At 43.6% G+C, this 25,593-nt stretch overlaps 1 protein-coding gene across 1 annotated transcript; it reads right to left on the minus strand.

Moving 5' to 3' along the window:
- Window positions 1-7,841: 7,841 nt before the first annotated feature.
- Window positions 7,842-25,274, minus strand: usp15 (ubiquitin specific peptidase 15; the record flags this gene model as incomplete). The annotated part of the gene is made up of 22 exons (XM_079235873.1): window positions 7,842-8,413; window positions 9,393-9,481; window positions 9,908-10,011; window positions 10,599-10,748; window positions 10,864-10,979; window positions 11,490-11,560; window positions 11,811-12,086; window positions 12,255-12,373; window positions 12,510-12,698; window positions 13,057-13,151; window positions 13,386-13,469; window positions 13,562-13,786; window positions 13,912-14,070; window positions 14,642-14,815; window positions 15,079-15,226; window positions 19,404-19,493; window positions 20,009-20,070; window positions 21,224-21,369; window positions 21,562-21,688; window positions 23,834-23,964; window positions 24,330-24,457; window positions 25,186-25,274. 22 exons carry the CDS (start codon window positions 25,272-25,274, stop codon window positions 8,057-8,059), a joined length of 3,129 nt encoding a protein of 1,042 aa, XP_079091999.1. The 3' UTR covers window positions 7,842-8,056.
- Window positions 25,275-25,593: the final 319 nt, after the last annotated feature.

The raw sequence follows: 25,593 nt of genomic DNA on the forward strand, positions 1-25,593 counted from the left end.
AAACAAATGAGTTTTCCCAAAATGTCAACCTAAAACCTTTTAAGTCAATATTGTGTTATTACTTTAGTTTCCTAAAAAAGGGACAACCTCACAAGACTAATCGTTAGATGAGATGACTTGTACATCAAGATGCTCGCACTTTAGACTGACCCACATCATGAACCAAGCAGCCACGATGTCTGAAATGATGAAGGGACAAATATTCCCTGCAGCAGGGAGGATTTAATTAAATACATAATTGTAAAAATAAAGAAAAATAAACTATCACGAAATACAATCAAAGTAAATCTGGACAAAAGTTTGTCAGAGGAAAAAACACAGAAGCTTTTTGTTCGCTTTAACATGTTTTGCATGTTTCATACGCTTTACATGCTCGATACGGATCCTGTTTGTCTTCAGAGGGTCAGGTCTGGCGGTAACAGCGTACTGAGTTTGGATGTAGTGATTTTGTCAGTGCATGCAGTGACATATTAGGCCTGGGAATATGAGCGACGGTGCAATGGTTTACACTGCTGTTTTTTATATGGACTGAATTCGTATTTCTGTAATATATCAAAGCGTTAGTGATAATGTTATTTGTTTGTAGATGTGCATAAACCATGCATATAATTCTAAGAGCTATCAGCATCCCAGACATTTAGCATATGAGCTAAGGGTATGATTTGTTGTGAGAGACGGTATATGAAATGAAACAAAAATGCTAATGGCGAACCACAGAACTTCATTTTTAATTTAGCACTCTTTTTTCTTCCTTTTTTTTGAATCATGTTGCCTAGACTTGAGGAAGAAAGGCGACTGTGAAGAGATACGCTTGTCTGAAAACGAGAGTCGCCGCCTCAGAAACTTTATGTGCATTTGTATTTTTTTGTTCTCTTCCCTCCATTATTATTCTGCATTATTATTCTGCATTCATACAGGCTACACTGCTCAGCCAGCCACACTGGGTTGAGATGCAGTGCAGGCAGTCTGGTGGAAGGAGAAACTATAAACTTCAGGATCAATAAATACAAGTCATCATTTTTGAAAAGTTTGATTCCAGTCTGAGAAAGAAATAACCGCATCAAATTAATAACTTCTAAAAAAAAAAAAAAAGTGATAGTTTGGATTTTATGATTTGTAGCATAGATTTTACTTTCTGCAAGGTGAGAATTTGTCTCTTTATTTCATTAAATCGGGCGAACAGGAGACTGATAGAATCCAAAGATAATTTGGAAAGCGTGCACTGCCACTACCTTGTTAAATGGAATAATTTGACATTTTGGGACACACACACACTTTCTGGCTTTCTCACAGAATATCACACTTTAGTTTTATGACACATGATATGTGCCATTGTGTAGCATGGGCTATGTATCATCTTAGCTTTGACTTTTTTGCAGTTGACAATTACCGACATTCCTCCCAGCAGCAGTCATTTACATTTGTCTAAAATCCATTTGGTGCATTTTTCCTCCTGTACATTCCATGAAAGAAATATTTCATTTCAAAATTCCATTTTGTAAAATGTCATTATTTGCTAATGCATCTGTAATTCCATCATATAAGCTATTTGAAAGATGCCAAGTTTTTTAAGCTTGTTCTCTTTATTTTATTGAATGTCCTTCTGTTTTATTTCCCTTTTGTTGAGGAAAATCTTTCCTGCCGCCACCTAAGCGTCGTCTTAGCATGCGTCCCAGATGTGGAAATCTTTCAAACCACAAACATGTTGAGACGTCAAAATGGGGCATCAGGCAATGTGTTGAATGTTCATCCCCATACCTGTCATTACGCCTTGTTCTCTTAGATGAATGTCAAAGAATGAATATATAATTATATATAATTAATTATATATATAATTTTTTTTTTCATCCCACTGTGCCACCCAACTGCTGCACATCAACTCAGGTTAAATTATCATGTGTGGTTATAGTGGACAAGCTGTTAAGAGTCATTTTCTAAACAGTGGGGGAATCCTCCAGGGCGGTTTATTGGTTCCACTACATTTGTTAATACATGAGAGGAATCTCCTGAAAGTTTACTTTGTCCCTTCAGTTCGACTGTAGGTGTCCCTTTTTGAAGTTGCTGTATTGTGAAAGTAGTCACTGCTGTTGTTTTTTTTTCTACCTTTTAGACTATAACGTTTGTAAGGGGAGAAGAGCTGGGCGGGTTTTTTTCTGTAGCAAAGAGGAAGTTTGAAGCCCAGTGGGGAACCATTTTTAAGTGACCATTGTGCTATAGCCTCGACCTCCCCGTTTGTGAATGTGAAATGTACATTTTGTAAAACAAGATAACTTATGAAGTCAAAAAAAAATATTTTTAATGTTTCCTTGTGCAAAAAAAGCAATGTTTACCTTCAGTGTTTCTTTTCCAGAAAGAAAAAAGAAAATAAATGTTACAGATAAATGTAAAAAAAAAAAGAAAAAGGAGTTTGCATCATTAAAAAAAGGAAGAATATGTCGAGTAAATTCAATATGCCAGCACTCCTCTCCGCTTGCAGTCCAAATCAGTTTACCAGACCAAATCAATCTGAAGGAGCAAGAAACAAAAGAGCAGACGTGCAGAAGAGCTAACCAATATTATTGTTGTTTCTGTCCCCTGGTTTCTTATTGTGGGAAAGCAACAACAACAGTTTGTTCGAATTTGTGAGTGGACAGCAGAGGGATCCATTAGTGGAACTACACGGCGCTCACAGAAACTCTAAACATGTTACAGGGCAGAACAGGGTTGATTCAGACAGACGCAATTCTTAATGAGGATTAACCCGAGTAAAAGTTTTGCATCTTCATTTCACAGAAGACATGCAGAGAGAAACCGATGAGTGTCCCCATTATTTGCGTGGTATTCGTATTAACTGGTATAACTTAAATTATTAGGTTTATTTATTGCTAAGGCCACTTAAAGGTTGATAACATTTGCCTTTATCCAAAACCATGAGCCTCTAAAGGGACCTTACAAAAGCAGATTGGTGAGAGAAGGGAGGGCTGAAAATGATGTTTTAACTTTAAAAAAGAAAAGACTCCTGTTTAGTTCATATTTTGTATTTTTATATATATATATATATATATATATATATATATATATATATATAAATAAACACTTGATTGGCTCAATTCAGTTAGCCATTAATACAGAATATAAGATGTTGTACATTAATATAGATAACAGTGGGATTAGAATTGCCAAAATGACATGCATAGCAAAATATGTTATTTTTTTAATTTTTTAAATCATTTTGGGCCAATAGCCAAAACTAAAATACCTAAATAAATGCACACACTCCTCCAAACCTAATAACTTTTTTTACAGTCCCTAAACTTTACTTTTAAGTTGCACTAATTATGCTTTGCAACCCCAAAGGTGAATTCCAGTGGAGTGGATAGCATGTACATGTGAAGTGAATTCCCTAAATTCCAAAATACTTAATGAAAAGAAAAGCCTATTCCTTTTGACTCGTCTTGACTTGCGTTGGGTAATGAATAAAAACATTTTTTTTAAAAAGTCAGAGAGAAGAAACACAAACGCAGGTGATGCATCCCATTAAAATCACTTTATTCCATGTATCACGTAAAAAAAAAGAGAAGATATTTTAGCCTTACACTTAGCCTTTAATGATTATTTATGACTTCACAGGAGACGTGCTTCTTGTGAAGGCATCTTCGTCCCCGTTCAGTGTATTCTGTTTACAAACACCACAGTGAGCTCAGTCGTTCACGTCGATCCGGTTCGTCGACTCTGTCGCAAGTCGCCAGCGCCGGCAAGGCAGTAGATTGCGCAGTCATCTCCACATGGGGCAATGTGACAGCCCGACCAACAGCACAAACTACTACCTCACCCGGCGCGTGGCACCCGGTGCTCTCCGCCTTGCCTTTTGTCCTCTTCGCTCCACGTCCAATCGCCTCCGCTTGGTCCGTGTCGCTGTGCGTAAAAGCGCACGGTGGGGAAAAAATGGCGTGCGCGCAAAAAACGTGGCCGCAATAAAGCCAGAGACAAAAAACCCCACCCAAAGAAAGAAAGAGAGGAAAAAAATGCACCTCCTGTACCTTTCAGACATTTCCTGCACCCGCTGCTCTCTCCTCGGATGACCTCGGTGAAAATGGCATATGGCAGGTGAGGACGGCTCCTGAGCGGCGCAGGCGACCCGCATCGATTTTTCACATCGCAAAATAAGATTATTGTGGTATTAATGTTGCTTTTACATAATGGCATTAACAAGTAAAATCAGCATAACACGAATGAGCCGAAGTTCGGCGATGCAAAAATGCTGCAGACATAAAAATAAAAAACAGATACATTACGCGTGCAAAGATCCCCTTAAACGCATCACAATGTCTAGCAATTTTAAATAACACTACAATAAAAGTCATTTATTTTAAGTGTCAAAGGACAAACAATGGATTTATAGTATTTTCTTTGCGTTATGAAGCACACGAGACAGACTAGCAAAAAGTCACAATAAACGCATCGCGGTGTATAAATATTACCGGGATTATGTTGGATGCGAGAAACTGTCCCAAAAAAAAAATCCACGTCGTCTCCCGGGCTTCACCTTGCAGCTTGAACTGCAGCCTGTTTTATAATCTATTGTTGTCCGTTTCTCCCTCTGCGTCGTGAGGAAAAGTTGTCCCGCCATCTAAAAACCGCTCGGTCCCGAACACGGTAACGTGCACCAAGTCCACACCGGGAAGATCCGCGGGTTCCTCTCGAGTTTTCTCTCCACGAAAATGCCGCATGTCAGGTAGGTGTGGAGAACGATTGGACTTGGCGGAGCGGCGTGGATAAAATTCGCGGGGAACGTCAGGACGGGTGTAGGCACGATCGGAGATCAGAGAAAACGAAGAGGTCTCACTCTCACGGGTTTTTTTCTTCTCCCAAAACCACCAGAGTGCGCCCTCAACTGGTTGCTTTCAAACAGGGAGGTTCTTTATGACGCTTTTACGAGCTGCTAGACATTAGAAGTGTTAGACAAGATCTGCATGTGATGGAAATGATGAACAGCAAATTATTGCAAGTGATGGAAAGATTGGACTGCCGCGTTTCGGTAATTATCATCAGGTTGTTTATGTTTTTCTGGTAAACCCAACTCTTTTTTTGTTTTGTTTTATCCCCCCAGTTTTCTAGAACAGTTGAAATGGTGATGAAATGAGTTACAACATAATGTTTGTCGACCTCATTCAATTTAGTAAACTGGTTTCAGTTTTCTCCGAGGGAGTGAGCCACTGTTCCGCACACAGCTGGATCTTCTTCTCCTCCTCCTTATTGGTCAGAAGGATGCGCCGCTGCTCTGGGGAACCTCCCAGCTGTGAGGGGCAGAGAACCCGTCAGAACCCGGAGAGAACACAGTGTTCCTCCTCACAGACCAGCCTGCAGCTGCTGCTGCACACTGGAGCAGAGAGAGAACGAGATAAGTAAAATGGAAGCTTTGTTTTAATTCCTACTCAAAAAGAACATCGACATCTCAATGATTCAGAGCTGAATGTGCCCGCAATTCTTTAAGGGAACTGTAGCTACTGCAATAATTAAATGATCATTAAAAATAAGCATCTTTTGGTATTTCCCTTTTAACTTTGTAGTGATTATGTGAGAACCAACATGTGTTCCGTAAATTATTGATGACGGATACACAGTGAAACACTTCAGAGACCTTCTGGCAAGGAAAGGAGACACACAGAGGAGGCACTGCAGTGCACAGAGAAGGAAACCCCAGAGCCGAAAGAAGCTTTACACAACTTTATTGAAGATTGTGTATAAATACACATGCACATTTCAAATGTAAACCCAAGTGAACTCAAGTGCAGCCAAACCTGGAACCCCTTTGTTATGTCGTCATGCAAGGATGTCTGGATTATTTGTATTACAAAAAAGTCCCAAAACAACGGAGCCATCCTTTTTTTTTTTTTTTTTGTGAAAAATATTCCCTCCTTGACAAGAGCCCAGGCAAGAGCTTGCCAACTAGTGTGTACGCGTGGACTCGAGCCACAGACATGTCAGGTCTTGCCAAGGTTTTAAATATATTGTCTGTTTATTATTAAATGCTTACATATAAATAAATAAACTTTATCAAATGTGCACTCACAGAGTGAACTCTTATGTACAGTATTGTATAAGCCTATAGTAGCAATCACATCTCACTCAGTCGTGATGGTGGGGTCGGGGGAGTCGCCCAAAAGGCAAGGCGGCGCTGAGGCAAACAAGCCGGCTAAAGTCGAAGCACAGAGACGCTCGTAGAAAGGCATGGTACACATCTAATATTCTGAGGCAACAACAGGGACGCTAATGCTGTGTACAATGGAAGAACGGGTAGAAAAAGAAAAACATAACACTCCACCATGGAGAATAGTTTCATCATGAGTCACATTGATGGAGGAATATCCTGCAACAATCTGCCACAAAATATTTTCACTGTATCATGATCCCAAAAGCTCATCGGCCTTTTAGGCAGACTCACCCCACTTTTCACTTTTGTCCCCTCCTCCCTCCCTCGGAGCTCAGGACCACAAGCATCCCACCCACCAGCTAATGCCAAAGGCCAACTACCCTTTACCATCACATTCAACCAAACCAAAATAGGGAGCCTTGGAAAAATAAAAAAAAAATAAAACTGGCCCTATAAAGATAAAAAAAAAATAACGAAAAGGCATCAACCACATACATCCGGTCAGTGTTCATACCATTCAGCTTACATTCTGGCCCTCTTGCGGCGAGACGACGTGGCTGCAATGTTAACGAGCAGAGAAATGAGACGGACATTCGTGCACGCGAGTTGGTGAAAGAGGGTGCGATTAGTTATGTCCAAAAAGAAAAGAAAAAGGCGACCGGTTTGAGATTAAGAGTTAAGGCCGAGGTGATCCGAAACAAGAGATGATCCATCTGATGCCGGCGAAGTCACCGATGTTCCTAATCTCACAGTGCCTTGAATATGAATATGAAGAGCAAAGAGAGAGAGTGTCTTAAACACCACCTGTGAATAACTCAGAGTTGATGAGGAGATTTGTGGCGGAGGATTTAAGAGCCAGCCAGCTAACTTTTAAACGGATATTTGTTGCAATGCCTGCACATTATGTTGAGTTTATTAAGACAGAGTGAAACATGTTTTACTTATTCATTTTTGCAGATAAAATGTGCAAAGTTAGATTTTTTTTTTTTAAGTTAGCTGGATAACTTCTAAATCCTGCTTCATATTCAGGTTTCCAGAAGTACAAATGATCAACAGAGGAGGCCAGAGAGAGACGGCTAAAGCGGGACCTTAAATCGCTAAAGTTCATGCCGATATTAGATTAGCCTAATAATCTGTCTAAAAATGCAAGATCACAGCAGCAGCAGCACAAAGCTAAGACAGTTTGGCTGTTCGACACTTTATAAAAACCAACTATGAGCATAGCTTCTCTACGTGAAGTCTAGACTGTACACACGGCTCACTGCAGGCTTACTGAAGGCAGCTCCCTAAAGCCTCTGAGAGACAACTCTTATGGTACACAATTGCAGTATGTCTGGCAATGATACATTTAATAAAAAAAAATTTTTAAAAAAAAGGTGGATGGTTGGTGATTGTGCAAGTTCAAAATGTTTCAGCGCATCATGAAAACCTGATATAATTCAGTGTTTAAAATATGTACACGGCCTAAATGATAATAAAATGATATTCCAATATGCATTGCTCTCAAAAAAAATAAAATTATATATTTATAAAAAAAAAAAAACAAGAAACCTCAAAAGCAAAGGGGGCGATTGAGAGCGCGACGCCGTCCATTTGCCCCCAATATCGTTCAGTGACTCTTTTACAGAGAGGAGGTGAGCAAATCCTAAACAAATGGACGTGGTGACACACTCACACACACACGCACACACACACACACAATGATCCAACCACAGAAGAGGAGGGCCCTGATTTTTGAGAGTTGCGTACCACGGCAGCTCCCCGACCCAACAGCCGCCGCCCCCCGCGGTGGCTCGGCCTGTCGAGCGGCCGAGTCCGAGCCGCTGGGTGGGGCCGGTGGCGCCTGCTGCCATGCTGTGTGTCCATATGGCTTTGGATGGAAAGATCCTCGTCTCTCTCCATGTATTTGTGTCCTCGATCGCCTCAGTTGGTTTTCATGGTGACATCTCGATTGGGAGTCTCCTCCTCCTCCTCCTCCTCTTCATCCTCTTTCTCCTCCTCGGCCTCGCCTTGCTCGTTGTCGTTCTTCCTGCGGCGGTTCTCGTTCAGGTCCTCCTCGTCACTCTGTGTGGAGGCGGCAGCGGCGGCAGCACAAGAGGCCCCTTGAGAGGATGAGGGGGTGTTTCTCTCCTGCCTCTCGTCGCCTTCATTCTCCCCATCTTCTCCTTCTTCCTCGTCCTCGTCTTCCTCTCCCTCCTCCTCCTCGCGGTCGAGAGCGAAGTAGCCAGTGCCTTTCATCGTGTCCTGGCGCTGGTAGAACAGCACGTAGCCGGCTTTGGACTGAGAGAAAGACAGCGAGGAACAACATGAGCTTGCCACAGGAATAAAACTCACTGCCGTTTTATGCATAATTCCCTTTTTTAACTTGCGTCAACTCTTGAAGTTCTAGGTTCTACTTCCAATAACTATGAATTTTTTTTTATCCTTCGATAAGGAGTCAACAGGATGCTGCGTTAATTACAGTCGACCGCAAGGGCCAAGACGAACCTGAATTTTAACTGGTTAAACAAATGATGACAAATTTGTTGGTTGAGGAAAAGCTGAAGGATTAGAGACAGTCAGCTTTGGTCTTTTCATTTCAGAGGTTTTCACATTGCATGTCAAGCAGCATCAGTACCAACTATATATTCAACTAGATCAGCCTATAGCAATTCATGTTTGTATATTTTACAATGATTTTAGTGAATGAATGTGAGCGTCAGTCAAACACACACACAAGCATGTTTCACTATTTTCCTCCATGACTGCATATGGACCCGACACATTTTCCAAATAGCAGAAGGTGTTTGTTACTTCCAAGTCATTAAAAAGCATCAGCTGTGATTGTGCCATGAACCTGACAAACTAATTAACGTAGGAGCTGTGGAATCTACTGAAATCGTCAGTGGGTAGTGAGGTGGAAAAAGCTTTTACAAACTTTCTCAAACCCCACTGTCAACACATCTTAATGAGACTTCACATGGTTTGATTGTGAGCTCTCCCGTCTGAATCACAGAGTTGTTTAAATGTACCAATTACTGTACATCAACAACTGTCCAAGAGCAGTAAGAGAAACAAAATACTTTTCTTTTTTTAATCTTATTAGTGCTAGTCGGATGTCTTTGACAAAACGACAATTTAATAATTAATCCCAATTAGTGACAACATAAGTACAGCATCACTTTGATGAAATGAACCATCCTAGTTTGTGTCCAGCAAAACTGCCTTTGATGAATAAATATACAGTAGTTGCTTCGCTCCTGCCAACGAGGACACTCACCACTATTTGATCTTCGTTGACGGGAGACACGCTGCTGTCATCAAAGTTGTACCACTTCCCGTCGTCTTTGTTCTTGGCATACGCCGTGTCTGAGCAGGACGGGATCAAAAGGCAAGAACATAGTATTACACGGGTTTTACTCTGACTTTGTGTACCAAGAAACACTTTGGTAAAAGTACCGAGTCATGTACTGACAGCTCGTGAGTAGCAAGTCCAAAAAGCATCAATCAGTACGGCGATGCCACCGTTTGACAGAATGGCGACGCAAACTCTACACAATTTAGGTCAAGAACATTTGTTACAAGGGCAAACTTGTGGTGAGCGTCAGAGTGAAACAAAGCTCCAACACTAGTTATGACTCATGTTTACATCCAGCTTGCAGGCCTGGTGCAATCACTGGGTTTCAGGCACGTGATGAATAATATATTTGCACAGCAGCGCGTTTCTTGATAATGGTGCAAAGTGTACACACAGCGGTCGGACATTGCTCAGCAAATATGAGTGGTGTATCTTACAGTGGCCTCCACCCATCCCGCCGTAGTGGTTGGACACAGCAATGAGGTCATACTGACAGGGGCCGGAGTTGGGGTTGATCAGGAACTCGGACATGTCCAGGTCTCTGCAGGAAACACATCACATTGTGTACAATAAGTATACAGGAGTACTACAACATTATAAAGGTTTCTGAGGTATTTCAGGGTACTAAAAGGGACTGTGTAGCTTTAACGAATGGCAAAACATTGCAGTGCTAGCAGTAGCAGACGTCACACTTGTGAGTATGTTTTGGTGCAAAAAACTACTGTTAAAATGTGTTTGCGTTGTGGTTTAGCAATACAAATAAAATACAATTTTGACTGGCAAATGTATCTGATATCTAACATCTCAACCTGCAAATTCAAATCAATCTGTAGTTTCTGTCATTATGCATCACAAGTCAAATGTAAATATGAAATACCTTTTCTTGTAAAATCATTTATTTTTATCTTATTTTATTATGCCTTTTATGTCGTATTTATATATTTAAAACAATTGCATGTGGTCTCCATGTACTGTTGCTGAAGTAAACCTTGAATGGCAAAAAAAAAGAAACAATAGATACATTGCAGAAAATGCAGTGTCCTGCTGCAGTGATTTATAGCATTATTAGCATGTGTGTGTGTGTGTGTGTGTGTCTGTGAGAGAGTGAAAGAGTGTGCGAGTGTGTACCTGAGTGGAAAATCAACAAGGGAGTCCAGTTTGTCCCTCATGTATCGGCTGTAGGAGAAGCGTTTCAGATGGACCACCAGCACCGGCGGCAGAGACCACAGGTCCAGCTTCTTGGTGGCCTGTTGGTGCTGCTTACAGTCTGGACAGTACCTACGAGACGGGACGCACAATGCAGTTGACCGAACGTGTCGCAGCGCTCAAGAGAGGCGAGAGGCGGCATCACCTCCTTGCTTTTGACGCGTTTGGAATGTGCGGCGTTTCTCACCATGGGTCCTCTGCTCCCAGTTTCTCCTTTGTGGTGAAAAGTTCAATGCAGTCTTTCAGCTTGAAGTAAGCCTTCTTCTGGGGCTTGTAGTCCATGCTCTCATGCTTGTCAAAGTCCTGCTCCCACACACACAAACAAATATGCTGTCAGACAACTTTTCTCATCGTCCCCTTGTGTCTCACTGAATGCACATGCATTGTGCTTGAGGTTTTTGTGCAGTCATAATTGTTTTACAGCTAAAATATGGACTAATAAAGTGTTTACTGTAAAACGACCTAATTTGAATGTAAAAGAAAATGCTATTATTCAAATCTAAGAGGAACATTTTCATTTTAGCCACAAACAGCTCATCTTATGAGCAAGGATTTTTTTTTTTTTAAGGATGCGGTGGCAGCAGACATTACATCTGTGACTTTTTGATGGCAAAACATTTGTTGCTGGTGACCGAGACTGCCTGCTGCTCCTGTCTGGGTCACAGTGCCATATTTTGTCACAGAATGGCACACTGCCCTTGTTGCACACTGCACAGGCGCATACTAAAAAAAAGTGCACCAGCTGCTCAGCTGTATTAATACTGTAGAGTTGTTGTATGTGTATCAGAGATCGTCTCTTGATATTGGCTTTACCTCGACAACAGTCTCGTCAAAGTACTTCTTCTTCATCTCTGGTTCCCAGTCCAAGGAGAGATAAGAGCGATCTGTCAAAAGAAAGAATGTAGATACGCAAATTAGATTAGTCATCTTTTATTATTACGATCATCAATCAGCCTGTTATTTCCTCCACATCTATCTTGCCGTTTACAAAATGATTAATTTACATGTGAATACGACGTTCCAATGACACTCGATAAATAACTTCTGTAATGATTGGATCCGAGATGACAAGTCTAAAATCTATTTATTTTAATTAGAGGATATAATGTGAGGATGTATTCCCCCAGTTCCTACCGCTGAGTCGGAGGTGGCCCTCGTCAAAGCGGATCTGCCTGGTGTCCTCCTTTATGAGGGAGAAGTCTGTCTTTCCCATGTTATTGAACTGGAATGTAAAAAGTCTCTTCCTGTTGAGCCCCGCTGTCGGCTGGCCTTTGGTGGAGTTCTGAGGGCCAACCACACCGTTCTCCAGTTCGTTGTCCACAGAGTCCTCAGACTGGCTGTTGTCGTTCTCAGAGGGCAGCTCCTGATCCTGACTGGACTCGTCGTCCTGCTCGTCGGTCTCCATCTCGCCTGAAGGAGGACACAAAGGATTTGAAAAGCGCCGTGGCTGCTTCTAAAGAGCAATGACTTTCAATAGCAAATGCGTTGTGGCACAAAGCGAGACCTTTGGAAAAGGTCAACACTGTTACAGGTATCTGACTAGAACACGTCTGAGTGTGGGGGCGGCTGTGCACTCACTCGGCGACCCCTCCTCCGGCAGTCCATTAGTGCCGTTACCGTTGACGGTGTGTGGTTTGGGCGTCTGTGTCTCTTCACAATCCTCTTCCTCCTCCGCCACTGAAGATCGCACAAACCGGCTGCAAACACAAAATCATTTCTATTTACAGTCAAAGTGGCTTGGAGACAAGCTGCCATTCAAAGTTGAGAAGCAATAGGCCAGAGTCAATCTTCGACAATGACCCTACGATCAAACGCAGAGACACATGGACGCACCAGAGGCGCAGGAGCAGCATGTTGTAGAGTTTGTCTTCACTGAGGGTTCTGGGCACGGCGAGGAGGAAGGGCTGTCCGAACAGCGGCGTGCTGGTGTGGTTGTATCCCGACTGTTTGTACTTCTCCCGCAGGTGCACCGGGATCACCACATGGTCCGCGTCCTCCACCCTGTTCACCGCCAACTCAAACCTGCACGGACAAGTGTGGTGCGTTTTGAAGTCAGTGAATGTGCTCTGTGTGTTAGCGGCAAAGTGAAATCCTAACAGCTGCATATTTATTGCGCTTGGCAAATCAAGCGATTTAAACTGGTCGACTGCCAGCAATTCTAAGCTTTAAATCTGTGAAATTGCAAAACCTTCAGCAATAAAGTCAAAACAGTCGATAGAGTTGTACTTGGACGCCTTCAAACCAATGAACGATGCGGTTTGAACCTGTCAAATTACACTGTCATTTAAGCTAAAAAAAAAATCTATGTTTTCAAAGTGGTAATGACAGGCCAGGAACCTAAATTCAGACGGCATTTAAAACTTTAGATAACGACACTCACACGTAGATATCATCTCTCTCCATGATGCTGCTGAGGTTCTCGTTGGTGGCGAAGATCCGATGGAAACGGTGGTTGTAGATGTCAGTTACAATCATCTGGGGGGAAAAGGGAAACGCAGTCAGAAGGTGTCAGCAGATTGAACCGATATATGAACCAATTCCTTATTATATTTAGTACACTAGTATAGCAGGCTAAATATGTTGGACACATCTCCCCACTATCAGCTGAAGCTGGGTGGGCAGAGACAGTGGAAAACAGAATGCCGGTGCCGTCTGCAGAGATGTCAGCATCATTGCTGACCAGAGCAGAGCTGACTGTGATGTTTATACCTTCTCAGCAGGCACCTCAGACATGTTGGAGAGGGAGGTACACAGGTCAGAGATGTAGCCCACCTTCGGCACGGTCAGCTTGTACTGAAAAGGAAACACATCACACAAAATCATGATGCCAGGGTACAACACTCAGTGTCGTTCAGCTGCTTTCCCGGCCAGGCCTAGCGCGTTACCTGTGTGGGTTTGGCCAGAGGGTCCAGTCTGACCAGGTAGACCTCCAGTGTCCGCTCCTTCTTCATGGGCAGGGGTAGGGTCAAGTAGCAGAAAGGATCAAAGGTCACAGAGACCTTGGAGCACAAAGGACACACCAGGGTGGACTTGAAAAGGCCGTGGAAGATGTCCACAATAATGGAGTCGTTTCTCTTGACGTGGTTCTCCCACGCCTCCTCCGCCACCACCTGGGATGAACAGCAAAACATAAACTAGCAGTATGAAAGTGTGTAAATATAAAATTGTGAAAAATAAAAAATACTTTAAGATGGGGAGACAGTTTAACACATTTGCAAAGGCTTTTAGATCTCACCTTGTCAGGCCTGCCCTTTGCGTCCTTTAGCTGGATGTAGGGCTTCTTCCTGATGCGGTTCAAGTCTTCGTGAAGGCCGTCCAGGAGAAAGGCCAGCAGCTCATGAGAGTCCTGCTGTTGGTAGCCCGAAAACTGCGGGGCAAAGCGGCCCACCTGGGTCTGGAGGATGGAAGACACACAAAAAGAAAATAACAAAAAAAGATAGAAAAACAGTAGAAAAAAGACAAACTAGGATACTTTCTCAAATGAAATTAGTCTATTCTCACAATAATGTGACATACTTCAGTGCTTTCTTGGGCATCGGTTTTAGTTTGGAACTTCATCACCAGACACATCGATTTAGCCCTCACATGAAATCCTCACTATGAAAACCTTCAAACAAACTAATAATATCAAAATGCTTATTTTCAACTCATTAAATCTTTTATTTGAGGATTGAAACTGGTGGTCCCTGAGCTTTAAAACCCTTCACTCACCAGGCATTTACCCCTGGTGTGTGGGGCCATACTTGTTCTGCTCATTTCCTACTTTGTATCTTTCAGAGTAGCAACGATAGTGTGGTATACTTTTGCTTCCTGCACCAACTGCCTTACTGTGGGTGACAAGCATTTTTTACCATCCTTTCCAAAATGTATAAACAGTGCACAGCTTAGCTTTTGTCACCCCAATATACAAAACTTCTCAGAGAAATATACATTTTTACATATCTCAAGTTTTCCCAGGTAGTCACCTTGAAAGGCCTGGGGGTGACGTAGCTGAATTTGCCCGACCACAGCTGCTTGATCAGTTCGGCGTAGGCTTTGGCGATCTCCCCCTTCATGCCCAGCGGGTTGTCCTCATTCATCTCTTCTGTGAACTTGTCTTTGAGGAAGTAGTCCGTCAGAGGAGGGATATTGCTTAAACACTGAGGGGACGCAAAAGCAGGAGAGGACAATAATCAGCAGAGGATTTAGGATCTTTGCAAGATCACCATTCTGAACAATGGTGCAGTCACTTTCTCTACTTTATCTACAGAATGGTGACAAGTTAAAGGAGGAAAACACTATGTGTTATCGTTGTGGATGCACCACAAGCCTTGGTTCTTTTAGACTTCATGAACAAACTTTGGAAGAATTAGAATAACTTTCCATACTTCCTGCGCAGAGTTCCCTGAAGGCATGCTTTTACCTGCACAGCAGAGTTCATGAAGCAGGTGTTGCCCAGGTTGGAGAGTCCACAGAGGCCCGAGCGCTCACTCTGCCTGCTCTGGTCTGAGTAGTCATAGCTGTTGCTGTAAGGGTGGTAGGACGGTAGACTATAGCTTGAATTCTTCACACTGTGCAATAAACATACAAAAGCACAAACAGGCACGTTATATAGGTTTAAAAGGGGTTTGTTAAACTGCTACAAGTAAAGAAAAGGTCATGAACGTCCTATTGCAAACATAAATGTAATGATGCTACATCTATGTTAAGCTAAATAAGATGAAGCTGTTAACACACTCAAGCTGTTAACAATACATACAAAATACCACCAGGCAAATATGCAGCTTCAGTTTCCACTACTTCCTCTTCGACAAAATAAACTACAATCCAGACTTATGAACCCCCCAAAAAACACTTTCTCAGGCGTCCTAGACAATCCGAGTGTTAAAGCTAGGCCTCCCAAACTGCAGCAATCGGCAGACCTCTGGGAGGGCTGCAAGGCAGTGTTGGTGGTTTCTGGCTCCCACTGGTCAAGGGAAACAGCTGTGATGGCGGTGGAGGCACTGGCCTCGCAGTTCAGTACGCGGTGGTCCACCCTCCTGCTCTCCAGCTCCACCGCCTCTGGCCTCAGGCACCACCAGCAACAGAGGAGCATGACATCTCAGCCCCGCCCCGGCCCATGCCGGCCCGCATGTCCATACAAAACTGAACGACCAGCAGCCTGGATGTGGTTCTGGTCGGGCTCGCTTCAGGTTCCGGCGCATGCAGCGCCTGGTATTTAGAGGGGCGCGTCGAAAAGTCCAGCTCCAGTCTCCACTATTGGGTCCACATGTTAACGCAGCTCAACCCAGTGCAGCTCCAGTAGCTGTTAGAATATAGTCCGAACCAAGTTTAGGCCTACAATTTGACTTCCAAGTCCGGCCAGGCCAATAATCAAATCACAGGAAGCATTAACACACAAAAACACACACTCTTCCTCTTTCTTAGAGCTAACTAAGCAGCTCCTCTCCTCTCTTCTCCCCCCTTCTTCTTTTTCGAGCTCGGCCGCTTGTCATCTCGTTATCCTCTCTGCCTCAGATCTCTTCCCCCTGTCCTGTCCTGTCCTCTGGTCTTCTGCTCCTCCCTTTGGCCTGCCTGCTCTCTCTGCCACTCTGTGGCTACCAGCAGATATTTATAGCAACATCAGCAGCAGCAAGGATGCTCAAGACTACTGCTACCGAAGCTAGAGGTGCACGGAGAGAGAGGGAGGGAGGGGGCGAGAGAGAGAGAGAGAGAGGGAATAGGGGGAGGGGCGGACCGCACGGGGATGGGGGGGGAAACAGAAGAGAAATGAGATGGGGATGGAGGGAGCAGCTGATCCACTGCATCCAGCTGAGGCTGCAGTATTCATAGGCCTGACTCTTTAGCATCTCCCTCTCCAACGCACATATACAAACACATTAACACATTCACTCATGCCGACATGCCACCATTTACCCTCTTTACTTACACACATTATATTGCCATCCCTCTCATCTCGACACACTAACACACAACTTGTGCTCTCATTTCCCCGCCCCTCCCTGTTAAAATTACACCCTGTGACATTGTTGTAATCCCTCAAACACACACTCCCTCTTTCATCATCTTTAATGTGTCATGGCTGTCTGTATGAAAGCTTTTAAAAAAAAGGGAGGGTCTAAATAAATAAGCTGAGAAAACTCTGAAGGAAAGGCCGGTATGCGAGTGTGTGAAGGCAGGCGATGAAGAGGAGAGCAGATGAAATGTATTCTGAAGGTCACTTAGACTGCAGAACGTGTGCATCGCAATGAGCAGGGGAGGTAAAGAGACAGAGAGAGACGGGGAGAGAGAGAGAGAGAGAGAGAGAGAGAGAGACTGCCTGCCAGAGTCAGGGGACACCGTAAGACGCTGAAACTTACTGCTGTTACAAAGCGGCTAAACCGACCAGGCCAAAACCGCAAAATCAAAAAGACAAGCGTTTCGTAATGCGGAAATGCTTCATATGAGAGAAAGAAAAGAAAAAAGAAAAGAGGCGCCCCATGCATAATTCAGAGGAAACGACAGCTCTGGCACTACAGTGAATCAGGGACAGGAGGGCTGCTGGGAGTAAAGATCCAATTTCCCCAAGTCACCCGCTCTGCGCAAGGAAAGATGCCACTGCTATCAAACAATATAATGCAGCTGTGAAATTATAATGTGGAACTACACTCCCAAATGGAAAGTACAAGGCAGTAGTATTGTACTGGAAAATATTTGGGGAGCTTTTCTTTTCAGCTAGCGAGTGTAGCTCACCCTGCTTCCTTTTTCAATATTTATATTTTTCAGGGTGGCCAAGTCTGTGGCTGTTATTTTAATCTTTACCTAAAACACACACACACACACACACACACACACACACACACACACACACACACACACACACACACACACACACACACACACACACACACACACACACACACACACACACATTCCAGCATGCAGTAAATGACACACATAAGGGGGAAGGAGGGGACAGTAAAGTCTACTCGACAGCATAGTCAAAAAGCTCCACCCACAGTCGAGCAGTGCTCTCTAGGCTGCCAGGTATCTCACTGCTTTAGTAACAAACCACAATCTGGTTTACAGGAAACGGGAGCCATTTTCAGAAAACAGAAACTGAAGGTTAAAAAGAAAGCGAGCAATTCATTTTGGCACGTCAAGAAATCTAGACTGACTGATTGATATTGAAGTTGTTTCTGTGACTTGACCAGGTACTTGCTTCACCTCCGCCTCTTGTTTTAAGATGGTTAAGAAAAGTAAAGCTTCAGAGAATGTAGACTCGTACCTGAGCTGCATGATTAAGCTCACACTGTGGTATTCTTTTTGAATGATTAACAGCACACTTCACGCGATCTCCTAATGTGGTACGGCAGTTTCCAAACTGAGATGAGAGTAAAGATGAGGATGTGGGCAGTACAATCTTAAGGAGGCCACATTTGAAAAGGGTCGAAGAAGAACCGAAAGCATCCTGTTTGGTTTAAGATATGGGTTTTAATGATAACCAAGAGTTGCAAAGATTCCAGCTTGCAGATGTCCCCGAAATACAGTAAAGTGCAGATATTTTATCACTTGAAAGTTGTAATTACATACTAAAGAAGAGTGTGGCTAAGTTCACTCTCAAAATGCACCGGGTTAAAACAAAACAAGGGGCTGCGACACAAATATGTTGTTTGTGGGCGTATTGCTGGGATATGAATTAGGATCCAGGACTGTTTTATCCAGTTTGAGTAACAGAACCATGAGAACACGGGTGCACAAAACAGACATTTACAACTCTGTAACTCTACCATTGCTTAATGGTTCATCTTTCATCGATGCAGTTGCGAGGTAAACTGTAGAAAGGAGGAGATGGCGGCCGAGAAATCTCACATAGGCCAACTTTAAAATAAAATAAGCAAAGTAGAATGCATCAGACTTAGGAAAATCCTTCAAATGTTTTAAATATAAAAACAATTCAGTTCATTAAAGGAGATCTTGTTGTCTCCTTCAACACCATAACTGTTATGTCAAATACAACATTTTAATGTTCTGTACCAAGCGTGTCTCAGGCTCGTGTTTGAGCCCCAAATACATTGCTCATATTCTATAATTTGAACAATATTTTGGATCAAGTGGTGTACAAGACAGTAAAGGTGAAATCAAGACCGTGTAACACAAATTAATGGGTAAAATAATTACCACTCTAACTATAATCATGCAGCTCTAGCAAGAGCTATCAATCAGTCAGGTAGCAAATCAGATACAAACGATCAACTAGCAAGATGAAATGCTGAGTAAGGCACCCAGAGACACCGGAGGGCCATTTACAGAGAGCACTGCTGTCGCTGGAGAAAATCAAAAAGAAAAGATCAATCCCTCGTAAGCCCCCCCCCGCCCCACACCACACCCATCCATGCAATCAGCTTTTACAGCTGAATCTGCATCACCACAAGATGGCTTTCAGACCCAAACCACAGGCAGAGATAGACCTATGCAAAATTAAATTCGACAAACTTCATACTGTAAGCCGATCGCTTAGTATGACTGAGTTAGGGAAGAGTGCAAATTGAGCGGAGCATAACTGAGGAAAAAGTCCAAATAGATCAAACTAAAGTAACTTCATTTCTGCAAAAATTTCTGGAGAAATTTCTCCGGGAAGCCAATTTGATAAGATATTCTGGCGGTGTTAATGTGAAGGTTTGTGCTGAGCAACGCTCCAGACTCCATCTCTGTCTGTTGGCAACCAAAACCCACCCCTGAGCTACTCAACCCACTACTAGGCCTTACTTCCTGCTGTTGAAGCTGCTGTTATGATTGTTTGTGAGAGATGAAGGCGAGATCTTTGGCAAAGCAGAGAGATTGGAAGCACCAGATGACCTTCAAAAGATAAAGAATAGATCATGAGTTAGAGTAGAGAAAAGGAGCCGTTCCAGAAAGGTGTGCGAGTGTCAATAAAACAGAGATGAACTCAAACAAATAAGAGGGATATGTGAGCAACAAAAGGTCAGGCAAAAGTGGTGGACGGAGGCGCCATAGACAGGAAAGTTTTGAAGATGATAAGGTGCTGTGGTGACATAGCAGGGAAACTATTTAAAAAAGGGTGTAACAATCAAATTTCGTCATTTCCAAAGAGGCAGCTATTGAAAAGTGTTTAGAACGCTTCAAAGACAAAGATTTCTGGAGCTGTGCAACATCATATCATTACTTTTTCCCCCCTTCAAACTGACCAAGTAAAACATCTCTAGCAACTCAATAATACACCACCTATGTAGGGATCTACCGGTAAATCAACAGTGTCTGAATAACGCGTGATAATTGCATTCTATTTATGTGGTTACGTTTTCCTTCAGTCAACAAAGAAGTGCAAGCCAGGCGATGTGCCGTTCACTCACTTGGGTGCCGTGGAGCCTCGAGGCCATGAGCCATCCTCACTCTTCTGCTCTATTACGAGAACCTGTGGGAGACGGCAGAGGGAAAGTAGGGCTCATCTGCTTAGTTTAAAGACACCCAACGCTTACATATTTGCATCCTGTACTGTGAAACACAAGATGACGTCTTTACTTAAAAAGGCTGTATTCACCTTATTATTTTACAATTCATGGGATATTCAGATTTTGACCAAAGAACAGCTCAGAAGACATTGTGACACACGCTAAAGATCCACCAGTGACTTCCTAAATGCTACCAGCAGAACCAATAAGTTACTGCTTTCAAAATGGGGAAAGACAGGGAGCCGGACTGTTTCATATGGTGACGCTTCGTCCGAGGCTCAACAATCCTCTGGAACAGCTGCTGCTGGTGAGCAGGAAAGCCACGCAATCTGAAGCCTGGCGGCTCATTGTGGCCAGGTGTCTAAATTAATCTGGGCCTGCACAGAGACGGTGTCTGTTGTAGACGACTGCCAGGTAGATGCCAGGACATGCGTGCACAGTTTAAGAGGCTTAACATAAGAGGTTGAGCGCCTAGCGTGGCAGCCGACGAACAGATGTTGTGGGTTTTGAAGTTGAAACCAACTCATCACAGGACGGTCGTACCATATTGTGCTAACGCGACCCCGCAGTCTTTTCAAGTGAAATTCAAGACGTGGATTTAAATCACCTACATATCATATAAATTGGATTCTGCGTTGCTGTTCGCCATTACGATAGATTTTAAATTGTGTTGCATTTGTTGCTCTAACAACCCTGTGTCAACGTGTCTTGGTGCCTAACATGCATTACCCACGAGAGAAACTAGGGTGAACAGTAGAGAATTGAGCAAAAAAGGTATTTAAGAACGTTGCACTGAGATTAGTTTGACTGCCCTCTGCAGGTAGTGACCACCTGTTGGACACGGATTTAAACCAAGCAGAAAAAAGGGTTTTCTAAAGCGTCACCCTGCTGCGGCCTCAAAGGGCTGACTGACAGAGAGCACAAATAAGGATAAGCTATCTGAAAAGGGCGATTGAAACTAGAGCACATTTCACTGAGTTCAGAAATAATAACTGTCTACATAGCGAGCCATATTTGGACAGCTCTGCATTGGTTTCGTCAAATATACGATTTATTTTCTTTTTGCTGACTCCCGAAAATGAACCCTGCAGAGGCAGTCAAAGAAATAGTCCCCACCTGTCCTTGGTAGAGGCCGGCATCTTGAATGGTGCTGTCAGGTTTGTTGAGAGGCTCAAAGGTGTTGCTCATGTACCTGTTCCATAGCCTGGTCTCCTTCTCATCAGGGATGGTGAACAGCTTCCTCATCTCCTTCTCTATCATGTCTGCATGAGAGAACGTCTAATTAGTGTGCGTCATCATGACGGTTGTTTTCAAAGTGACCTTAATCAAAACACAGCGGGAAATGTAAACAATGGAAATCCAGGATCAAAATATGAAATCAGACGGGGTGCAAGTAAACTTTGAACTCCTTGGCAGTGTAACTCGACAGTTACTCCGGAGTGACTCGGGCCTACCTATTGTGTCGGCTTTACTGAAGCGCCTGGTGATCACATTGTCCATGTTGCCGTCTTCACAGAGCTTCAGCTCCGTCAGGTACACCTCAACCTTGCAGTGCTTCACAAACATCCCCTGTTCTACCACCTGGGGAAGAAAAACCTATGAATCACTGTCCACATCATCTGAATGAAACCATGATGAGTCAAATATATTGTATATGTGCAGAACTCAATATCCATGCACTATATATGTATCAAGTACTTGCAGAAATTATATAAACACATGGTTTTCTTACTACAGTAAAGAGGCTCTAATGAGAAAGATGCATAATTAGCTAGCAACTATTTCGACATGTCAAGCCAAAACACAAGATAAATCTCTGCTGTCACTATATTCGATAAAATGCAGCCTCCTGCTAATCATAAAACAAAAATGGACTCTTTTACAGCTACCAACATGGAACAATAGCCATGAGCTGATTATTCTTTAAATAGGAATTGGTAAGTTTGTGATCGTTACGTCCGTGTACGTCCAAGGTACACTTCTTACATGACCTCTTGCTAATTATTTGTTAGAGATCTCAAACAATGAAAAGTGTTGGGGAAATCTGGGGTTATACTAGCTTCTGTTTCTCATGGTTAACAAAGTACAGCCTGCTGATCTGGTTGCCACTCATCTGATACGAGCAGTGTCAGAGTGCCTAAATTAGAAGCGCCTCGTGGAAACAGCTGAGGGGTCCCAGCCTATTTATTTCCCCGCTGAGCCCCCTCCCACACCCACACCCACACACACACACTTCACAAATGTCCCCGAGAACTGCAATAGTCATACATTACAAACATGGCTGAGTTTCTCTCTCTCTTGCCCCCTCCCCCCCCCCCCCCACTCCTCCCCTATCCATACCCTGATTTCCCGGTGGACCCATCCTACCGACACCTCAGCACAACACCCTTGTGTTTGTAAACTCGGAGCAAAAGCCCAACTCATCGCCAAACTCTGGCAGAATTTGTCAAATCAGAGCCGGGCCAAAACCCTTTACCCCACCCACCACCACCCTCCTCCTCGTCTAAAACTGCGTATGCCTCTCGCACTCCTTTCAGAAGCTATCCCGCTGCCTCACTCAGTGTGACCTCAGCCGGCATTCCTCCACAACAAAAAACAAGGACACGCAGGACCACTCCGGCGGTGTGGGCATATCGCACCAGAGGTGGACAACGGAAGGAAACGTAGCGCCAAACCTGAGACTACAATCCTCCTAAATCCTTTTTAACGCTTGCGTTCCTTCCGCACCACAAGATGGTTAGCCCAAAAAAGGTTGAAAGGAGTTGAAAAGAAGAGGAAAACTAATAATGAACCTGTTGCATGTTGTGTCTCGCAGATCGCTCCATGTAGCTTTTCAGTCATCCAGAACGTTGCCTGAAAATAGAAACCCTGCAGCCACTCGATACGTCCCACGACATACATGGCAAAATGGGAGGGTCAATGGAAGGGAGAGAGAGAATGATAGAGCGGAAGGGGGGGACAGGAACCTCCTCTAGCAGCCATGATGCCATGACTAGCGAGATTTGAAGCGGGGATTTGGTACGGTGGGTCCTGTTAAGTTGTCGGCGCCATCATGGAGTATTCCTCTAACTACTCAACTGTAACCACGCATACAGCCATTTAGTAGTTTGTAAACTACTAGTTTAGTACTTACTAAACCTAAAATAAATAGTAGCAGCTTGTGACAGAAATTAATGAAAAGATTAAGGAAAAACATAATTGTTGCTTCCTTTTCATGCAAGGTAGGTGATACCCAGTATCATCTTTATCCGTTACCAGCTCCTGTGCAGTGTATCTTTGCACATCTAACTGGACAATCAAGTCAACCAATAAATATATACTCCAACATTTCTCATTGCCACACAAGCCTGAAGCATTTCGTTCCTAACTAAATTTTGTGCCAGACTGTTTTTTGCAATTAATTTGGTTAAAGATGTATAACGAGCAGCTACCCAGTATCATTTGGCTGGTTTTTATTATTCTATGTTGAGTAACTAATTTACAGACCTCAAGTTTCTTTCTGATATCACAATCTCAAATGGCCATAAACAAATGCGTTTCTCTGTTTCATACCAACACAAGCTCAACAGCATAGCAATAAACTAAACACAACCATTAAACTGCAACACAAAAAGCCACCTTTGCTGGTGTCATAATGCCCCACTGGTTATATTCTCAATGCAGTGAGCAGCACATCCTCCAACCTGAAATCTATTTATAGCCCTATGCTAATGACTGAACCCTTACCTTCCGTGCAATTGGCTCCTGATTCTCTGTTAATCCATACCAGCTGACAAGCTTATTCCAGCCCTCTGTTGGGACCAGGATGTAGTCAAGCTCATCGATGAGGTGCTCCTTGATGGCCAGCACATCCCCATCTAGAGGTAAGGACGGGATAACAGAAAGGTTGAAAAACAAGCAAGTAGACAGAGGGAGGGAAAGCACATTGTGGGGCGGCATTTACAACAGTGACCCTGCACTGACTGTCTCAAACGACACAAAACACACACATGGAAAAAAAAAGGTATGCTGGCGAGCTTTCTATGAACCCCCTAAAAAGGCTACTCTCTGGAAATTTGTCAACAATGTTGTTTTTGTTCCCCTATTCCTCTGAACTCTTTGTTACTACTTCCAGAATAATAAAGCCATACTGGCCGGCAGTCCGTGGTACACCACACAGTATTTACAATATATCCCACATTGTGAATTAATGCCCAAGGAGGTGAAGCATCGGCCGTCTTACCTCTGAGAAGGCCAGAGTTATCAACTGGTCCTGGGTAGACGTTCTGGTCACCCATCTGGTATTTGTCCCAACTGTCATATCCCACATATTTCTTCCACTGCTTGAACCAGTGACTGTCCACCAGGTACCTACAGAGAGGGAAAGCAGCATTATGATGTCAGCTCTGATCAAACACGATGGGACACTGATAATTGCAACAAGCTTTTGAGGTGGAACCATTTCTCATGTTCCAGGTTAAATAGGTGACACCAGAACCACTTCAGCAGGCGATGGATACCTTTCCGTCAGCGCTCTCAACAACTCTGACTTGACGAGGCTAAGATAACACAGATTGATATTTGTAACAGCAGACTTGAGTTCAGGTTGCCGCATGCCTGGCCAGCTGGCCCTGTGATTTTGACAGGTGCTTCTTTTGCGACTCCGCCCTGCCGAAAGTCGCCGGATGAACCCACTGGCTGGAGGACCACTTAGTGCTCCGGTAGGCTAGCCAATTAGCTATTAGCCTGCTAACTAGATTAGATGAACAAAATGCAGCCTCATTGATGTTATGTCACGAGACTAAAAGAGAGATGACCACGTGAAAGTAGCGGACATAACCACCAGAATACGGCATTTAACGTTAAAATATATGTGGGGAGACAACCGCAGTTCATTGACAGTCTGGCGGTAGCTCCAGCGCCGCTAGCATGCCGAGCGGACACACATGAAGCTGACAGGCTCCCGTTAGCTGAGTCGAAGCTAACTGTCAACACGGCCCGCCGCCTCGGGTTTCTTATCCTCCGTGGCGTTGACAGCCTCTGCAGAGCCAGCCCACGGCCACGGGGTATCTTTGAAAAGGTTCCAGCTCAAGTCTCACCAAGTGTCTCCCTTTCTCAGCTGTGTTTTCAACAGCGCCAAGACCTCTCCTTTCTGGGTATCCAGATCTGCCGCTCCTCCTTCCGCCATCTTTCTTCAGACATCACCCGGTGCATGGTGGGAAAGTGCGGGGCGTCACCGGGGCACGTGGACGTGGACGGCTGTTTCAGCCAATCGTCGAGCTCACCGACAGTACAGCAGAAGCGTGACACCCAGTGGTTTCGATATTCTAGAAAATGCTCCAAAACTGCTCCATCATTGTGGCTTCTTCATATCTATTAAACGGTCCTTATCAATTAAACACCTCTCCGTATTAAATTATTTTATATTTTTTGCTGAAATATGCCTCAAACTGTGTGAGTTCAATGCTTTAACATATTTTTAAGCAGAGACTTATTTTCTAAAGTTT

The sequence above is a fragment of the Taurulus bubalis genome (assembly GCF_910589615.1).
Source record: "Taurulus bubalis genome assembly, chromosome: 20".
NCBI classification, from domain to species: domain Eukaryota; kingdom Metazoa; phylum Chordata; class Actinopteri; order Perciformes; family Cottidae; genus Taurulus; species Taurulus bubalis.